Here is a 7,806-nt window from a genome sequence, read left to right on the forward strand (position 1 = left end):
AAGTGGCCAATAAGAAAAACTCATCCCTATAATGCATTGGTGAAATCGTATTAAAAGTGCATGCTCGTGCTCCCAAAGTGACTTTGAATGTCATGCGGGATGAAGTGGGCATAATGCATGCATCAGAGTGGCCTTGGTGGAGGATGATTTGAACGGGCATGCGGTGGAACAGGATTATCCGTCCCGAGGCAGCCACCCTCCAGAGTGTTGACATTCAGGGATGGTCGAGGACAGGCGTAAACAACATGAACATCAGAAATATTGTTTTAATCGATCACCGCGCTCTGAAGAGGAGCACGGGAGAGGAGAGGAGGAGCAGGAGGCACCAGCGACTGATGGCTGGAGGAACAGGTGGTGCATGGAGACCTTCGGAGGCTACACACACAAGAAATCCACGCTGAGCCAACATTCAATTCTCCCACAAGAGCGCTTGACTTGCGCCGATCAATAGGATCATGAACTGTAGCCACTGACTAACATATCATACATAATTTGCCTGCATTGATAATAGATTCTGTTTCACTGAGTGAACTGCGGGGGAATTCAATATGTGTGCATGTGTGTGGCTCTCTCTCGTGTTTTCAATTGTATCTTGCAAAATAATTTACAGCCATCTACAAAATATAATGTATCACAAACAGCAGCAGCAGGTATAATAAAACCATACTTAAGCTGATAATAAAGTGTGGGACAGCCTGCTTAAGAGGACACTGATAGTGCTGGAAATGTGACCTTATTTTTGCGTTCCAGTCCAATAAAATGCAGGTTAAAAACACTACTAAATACAGGCTTTAAAAGTCATACATTGTGTTAATAATAGTAATAATACTTACTTTTGTTATTACATTGTAATTATTGTTCAATTTTCTTTCATCACAAAATAATCCACTAATAGAAACACTGGTGAAATTCAAAGCTTGTAAAAAAAAAACTAAACTTGTAAATGAAAATGTGGTCATTGTATTTACCTTAAGGGTTTATTCTTTTATAATTGCATCACAATTAAGTGTACAAATGTAATAGGATTAGTGCATATAAATTGTGTCTAGAGTTGGACTTTGATGTATTGGATTTTTTTTTTGTTTAACTAAAACGCCCGCCAACACAAGCCCCACTCTACCATTCACCATTATAACAATCATTATAATTGATCCCTGACTAATTACTAAGTGAACACTAATCTCGCCCGGTTTGGACAATGGGGGTGACAGCGGGGTGAGGACAGAACAAGAAGACGATGCACGCTGGATCCCAGGCTCTACTATTATCCTGCTTTGTACTTCCTGACTGCAAGCCGCCCACGGAGCAGCATTACAATACAGCTGCCGCGTATTTTCCACAGATAATGACGTCCGAAAAGTAGGCTTACATATTATCCCTCTGAAAGGTCAAAGCAGCATGCCAGCACCACCTTAATCACGGATGCTTATTGCTTGATAATGGTTTGCACTTTTCCACTCCCATGCGAGCATTTTATTTATCTCGGGTAACAACCAGCACTCTGTGATACAGATTTTTTTGTTGTGAAGATATTTCTGCATCTGCTGAAATAACACTTGCCTGTCCCGCCCCCCTTTAACTGGGATGCTCCGCACATGAGATTCAATGTAAACACACAAAGGCGTTTTCAGCTGTAGTATTCACGTGGATTGGCTGGACGCCGTTACAATTAACCCTGCACTTCACTTCCACGTGTTTTCCCTCTCACGCCTCATATATGTGCGTATAGCCTATGTGTGTGTGTGTGTGTGTGTGTGTGTGTGTGTGTGTGTGTGTGTGTGTGTGTGTGTGTGTGTGTGTGTGTGTGTGTGTATGTGTGTATGTGTGTGTGTGTGTGTGTGTGTGTGTGTGTATGTGTGTATGTGTGTGTGTGTGTGTGTGTGTGTGTGTGTGTGTGTGTGTGCGTGTGTGCGTGTGTGTGTGTGTGTGTGTGTGTGTGTGTGTGTGTGTGTGTGTGTGTGACGGCTCCACGGGGCACCCACTCTGTCCCAAACATCTGTACATTAACATACTTTTCATGCCCCCGAAAAACTGAATTGGGACGCTGTCTGATTTATTGCCCCCCCCCCTCTCCTTGAAGGCTAAAACAAAAGTAAAGATATCAAAATAACCAACCTTTATGCATTCCCGTAAACCTGTCTTTCAGTACAGTGAGTTCGTATATCTTTCCGAATTCCTCAAACAGGGGTTTCAGGTCCTTTTCCTCCAGGTTTCTGGGAATCTGCCCGATGAAAAGCTTGATGGCGTCGTGGTCCTTCATTGGAATGGTGTTCTGGCCGATGCTAAGCCCGTTCATCCTGCCGGCGCTGTTCGTGGTGCTGAATCCATTCTCTTGCTGCACTCCGTTTGCAGTGACTGTAGCCATCTTTCCTCAATGGGCCGGCGAGCTGCTCTCTCTCTCCCTCTCTCGCTCACTCTCTCTCTCCTCTCTGTAGTCAACTGCACAGTGCACACTCCCCCCCCCCTTGTTATATCTTCCTCACTCCTCCTCTTTCTCTCCTCTCCCTTAACAGCCTCCTTGTTTGGAATCAGCCTTATTTATTTTGCTTATGCTTTATGTGTTTTCATTTTTTGTTCTTCTTTCAACCACCCCCTGTCCCCCCCACTGCTTCAACTCTGCCCGTGACGTCAACTCGTACATTTATGCACAGACCACGCCCACTGCCCAATTTGCATAATGAGCGCGGCCGAGGGCCAATGAGATAGCAGGATGACTGAGGGCCCACAGGGCAGAGTTAGAATATAAACATTTGTGTAGGGTGGAAAGCTTGGGACATTTAAACAGTGCGAATGTGCGATGGCAGCATTAGTGCTACTTCTTCTGCTTGTGTCTTAAACTTATTGTGATGTTAAACATGAATATGTTAAAATATCTAAAGCATCTGGTAATCAGAATTAAAATGTGCTTTATTTACCTTTATTCCTTTGGATTTCTGACCCAACACTGCCATTTGAAATTAGAAGATATGTGGTAGAGTGACTAATGTGATGGCTTACGTGCATATCCAATAGCAACCAATACCAAAAGGATAAGCGGCAAATTTGGGAACTGTGGGGGAAACTTCTGAAGCAATTGGAGTCAGGACTCAGAGAGACACGAGGAGAGCTGGAGCTTTGATGGCAAACACTGATGGGTTTATTTGGAGCTTGTGGCTCAAGACATGTCACGAGCCACGATCTGACCACACGGTTGAGATGCCAAACCAATTCTGAAGAACTCTACCCCAGACCCAAGTATTTAGCTAGTTCTGAGAGAATAATCAACATTGTGCATAACAAGATAGAATCATAACACCTCTATCAGCTGACGCCAACAGGCAGGAACAGGGAGACAAAACACTGAGAGCACAGCAGCCAAGGTTACAGGTGTCTGTGCTCAGTGAGGTCAGTATAAACTGACAAACTGGGTCAAAGTTATGGGCCTTGGAAAAATATTTCCCCAACAGGAACGGCTGTGACAAAGGGTCTTTGGTCTATCCCAAGATGTATTGGATGTCTGTATCAAGTCTATTGAAGTGAATGTAGGTAGCTTTGGAGGCGTGTGGCGCAGTGGACTAGTGCATTTGTGTTCGGATCAGGGGGGCACAGGTTCAAACCCCACTGCAGTCAGCATGTCGTTGTGTCCCTGGGCAAGACACTGTGCTCCTGGGGATTGTCCACAGTATTGAGTATGTAAGTCGCTTTGGATAAAAGCATGTAACATTTAATGTGATGTAATAATAAAGAAGAAATACATTATTTATTTTAGTTATTTCATGTTGCACAATGGAAGATTTACTATATGTTACCAAAGAGCCCTGTCCTCATAACCTTCATGTCTTCTGGACCCAGGTGTGGGGTAAATAAGTGCATTCATCTGGCGTACTGGGCGTGAGAAAGTCCCTGTCAGATGTTTAGAAAGAAACCAGCAGGGCTGTAGCTCCTGAGGTCTAATTCCTGAAAGACACTGCTGTGAAGCCTTGTAGGAATGTTCTCTACAGCAGAGGTTCTCAGTCCTGGACCTCAGGAGCCAGGGCCCTGCTGGGTTTCATTTTAACCATCTAACTGGGAGTATGTGACAAGTGAGACACCATCCAGGTGAATGTTATTTACTACATCGAGGGTAGAAAACCAACAGAGCTGTGATCCCTGAGGACTGAGATCCACGGCTGTGCTCCACTGGTCTAATTTATATAACACTTTTATATGTTATAGATTGGAGAATTTCTAACCATAAATACTTACTAACATTCTAAATATTACATGCATTTTAAACAAGAGAAAAAACATTACTTTGAGTCATAATTGTAGCATTATTATTTAGAGCAGGACATTTGGTTGTAATGTATTGCTCATGGATACCTCCAAACGATGCCATAGATCCTAACATGTAGTCAAATTACTTCTTCTTTTTCAGGCAGGATGCTTACCAAATAACAAATGAATGTCACAACCTATAAGGTATAACAATTATATTCATATTTAGACAGTTGTTACCCCTCGGTTATCAATAATAATCATCTTTTTCTTCATGTTTAATGTATTTCTCTGCTGTGCTTGTCTAATTTCATGATATATTTACGAGACCTTTTAATCATAAATTATTAATAACACTCTATACATCACTTGCACTTGGACTTTAAAACACTGTCATCTAAGGTTATCATCACATATAAGTCCAATGTGTTTGGATGAGTCTTCATGTGTTTTCCTTTTCTCCAGCATAGCTTGTTACTCCGTGATACTTTTCAAACCTCGCCTGCTTTATTTAGAAGGACAATCTGGAAAGAAAATAGAAGTTTGGTCAGGTGCTCGGATCAAAGGCATATTTGGGTAAATAATTAAAAAGATAGCAGCATGCTGTGGGATGCAACACGCAGCAGCCTTTAGAGCGTTGCACAATATAAAAAAACAAACTCTTTCTCCCCTTCACAAAAACAATGTGAACAGATGGAGGGGAAAAGAACGAGAGAATAAAGCAGTGCAGTTTGCCTTGTGTCACTGTCCATGGTGCTGAATCAGTGCTGTCATTCAGTGCCATTAAAAAGCTTGTTGGAGCTACAGTTTTGAACATGTTTGCACTCCAAATTGTCCGACCCCTCTCCAGCTATCCATCTCCAAACTGGCCTGTCTATTACTCTTCACAGGGAATGATGCATTCAACGCCACTCTTCCGAATAGTTGTGTTATTCATGCAAGAGAGCATGTGCCCTGCCAGTGTTGCATTACTCGCACACAGAAAGGTCTAATTAGTGCAGATGGGAATATAACATCAATACAAGGGCAGTGCAGTTCACACTGACATGAGTAATTACGCTTGATATGAGGGCATTTATGTGGATCATATCATGTATCAATGATCGATTGTATGTGGCAAGTTGTGTATGAGAATCGTTAATAGGGGGGTGCACGCTAGCATGCAAAGGAATAGGATCTGCCCTGATTAACGGTGTTTGAGCAACACATGGAGTTCCTGACACCTCCAGAGGAGTCGTTCTGTAACTGAGCATGACCTCTGATCCCCTTGGGGATTTCGGCGAGCAAACGCGCTATCAGAAGAGAATCACAAAAAAACTGCGTGTCCCGTGAAATGCATTCAAACAACATGCTTAACCTCTGTTAGGTCAGAATTAATTGGCTAATAAGAAGATGTAATTAAATACTAGTGATTATTTTTGTTCTGTTGATTTTGCTAATGAGCAGAATACAGCCGCCTGAAATGTTTAATATCTGGAGTGCTACAAGCCTCTATCTATCTATCTATCTATCTATCTATCTATCAATATATCCATCTATCTATCTATCTATCTACTGTATCTATATATCTATCTATCCATCCATCTATCTATCTATCTATCCATCTATCCATCTATCCATCTATCCATCTATCCATCTATCCATCTATCTATCTATCTATCCATCTATCTGTCTGTCTATCTATCTATCTATCCATCCATCTATCTATCTATCTATCCATCTATCCATCTATCCATCTATCTGTCTGTCTATCTATCTATCTATCCATCTATCTATCCATCCATCTATCTATCCATCTATCCATCTATCCATCTATCTGTCTATCTATCTATCTATCTGTCTGTCTATCTATCTATTTATCCATCTATCCATCCATCTATCCATCCATCTATCTATCTATCTATCTATCCATCCATCAACCCTTCCATCCAGCCATCCGAGCTACTACTCAGTTAAAAATATTGTATTTAACTGATTAAAAACATGGTTGTCGTGAAAAATTCAACGAAACAGCATCTCCCATGAGTCTGTAATCGAGCTGCCCAGTTTCTTTCCCCCCTGATACCAATGCAAATTTGACATTTGAATGCCTTCAGTGAGTAACTTAGTGTTTATGCTATCAGAGGAATCTTATCTACCGCAAATAGAAACATTGTGGCCACCTTTTTCACAAACACCTTACAGTATGATAAGCTCATAGTCTATTGTGGGGGGTTACTCCGGTGGGAAGTGTCACAATGTACCTCATAAACATTTTTGGTCACCAGGTAGTTGAGGAGTCAGCTTTGATGGATTATGTGCTGTTCACTTTGCAGGTTTTTGAGTGTGTTTTTGTGTGTGTTCACCCTGATGCCTGTCAGAGTGAATGATCTTCGGGGATAGTTTTATTCTGAAAGCAACTAACAGTAACATCTGGCTCTGCATTGGCTTTGTTATGAATATTTATTTATTTTCTATTTAATCATGTCTTTGTAGACCATCTCAAAACATCCTGTGGAGTTTTTGGCTCTGAATGGGGATCAAAAAACACAACGGGTCTCCCTTGTCAATACCATCAGGGCCATTCTTTCCCACAAAGACATAGCTGATTTAGCTTCAGCGCTTCTTATTGCCTTTGTGATTTTTTATGTTTCCTTGTTTTTGTCATTTCTCCACGGGATAGTTTCCCTGCACAGCTGTGAAGTCTTGGAATTTGCCTGGCAGGAGAATATGCAGGTACTGCATGATCTCTTCAATTATGCCTGTCTGAAGGCATCGTCTTTGTTCGAACACAGGCAAGCGTATCAGAAAGGTTGACAGGGTTCTTCTTCTTGTCTGTGCCACGCTCAGCACCTGGATGGTTGAACAGGGCACCTCTGCCAATTGCTCTAAAAAAGACAAAAGAGCAGTCAGAAGAGCTCCAGCTGTGTCTGTGAAGTGGGTATGAACTTGCAAGAAGAACACAAAGAAACAAAGAAGTCCTTCAAGGATCTTGCACACCTCGAGACACATTTCCACCAATTTATTTTCTTATTATTTCTGGATGGAAACTGTGTTGGCCCATTAGCAATAAGCAAGGATTTTCTCTCAGAAGTCCAACTAGAATTGAAATCGGGAGGGGGTGTGAACACTTTAAATGTGTCAGCAAAATCATTTCCACATTAATGCACAACAATATTTACTCTGAATATTTCACACGGTACAGTTGCTATTTTCCAGCCCTGAGTGACTGCAATTTCTGTTTTTATTACCGAAATTATTCACACCGCTGTCAAGGTGACTTGTTGGAATGTCACAGACACACCACTTGAAACCGATACCCCCCCAAAAAAAAGCCCCTTGAAGGAGCGAAATCAGTGACATAAGTCATGCAATGTGCATAACAGGGTGGTGTCATGCACAATTCCTTTATACTGTGTGTTCATTATCCCATTAATCTGGATATATGGAGTGGGCCAGGTGGAACGTTGTCATGCATGAACATTTTTCACTGTCTGTTTTGTAGAGTCCAAAAGGAGAGCAACCATTGATATTCATGGCACAGCCAGTATGAGGTGTGACAGTATTTTTTGTGAATCTGTGAGTGTATAT

At 41.8% G+C, this 7,806-nt stretch overlaps 1 protein-coding gene across 8 annotated transcripts in view; it reads right to left on the bottom strand.

The window, feature by feature from the left end:
* si:dkey-205h23.2 (CUGBP Elav-like family member 4) overlaps positions 1-2,425 on the bottom strand; it is a 142,160-nt gene extending 139,735 nt beyond the window's left edge. For all 8 annotated transcript variants that reach the window (XM_034130816.1, XM_034130815.1, XM_034130811.1 and 5 more), the window contains exon 1: positions 2,116-2,425. In XM_034130816.1, the coding sequence (XP_033986707.1) occupies positions 2,116-2,365 (250 nt within the window). In that variant the 5' untranslated portion in view covers positions 2,366-2,425. The remainder of the gene's footprint in view (positions 1-2,115) is intronic.
* Between the last annotated feature and the right edge of the window lie 5,381 nt (positions 2,426-7,806).

Source organism: Trematomus bernacchii, unplaced genomic scaffold, assembly GCF_902827165.1.
Source record: "Trematomus bernacchii unplaced genomic scaffold, fTreBer1.1, whole genome shotgun sequence".
Classification (NCBI taxonomy): domain Eukaryota; kingdom Metazoa; phylum Chordata; class Actinopteri; order Perciformes; family Nototheniidae; genus Trematomus; species Trematomus bernacchii.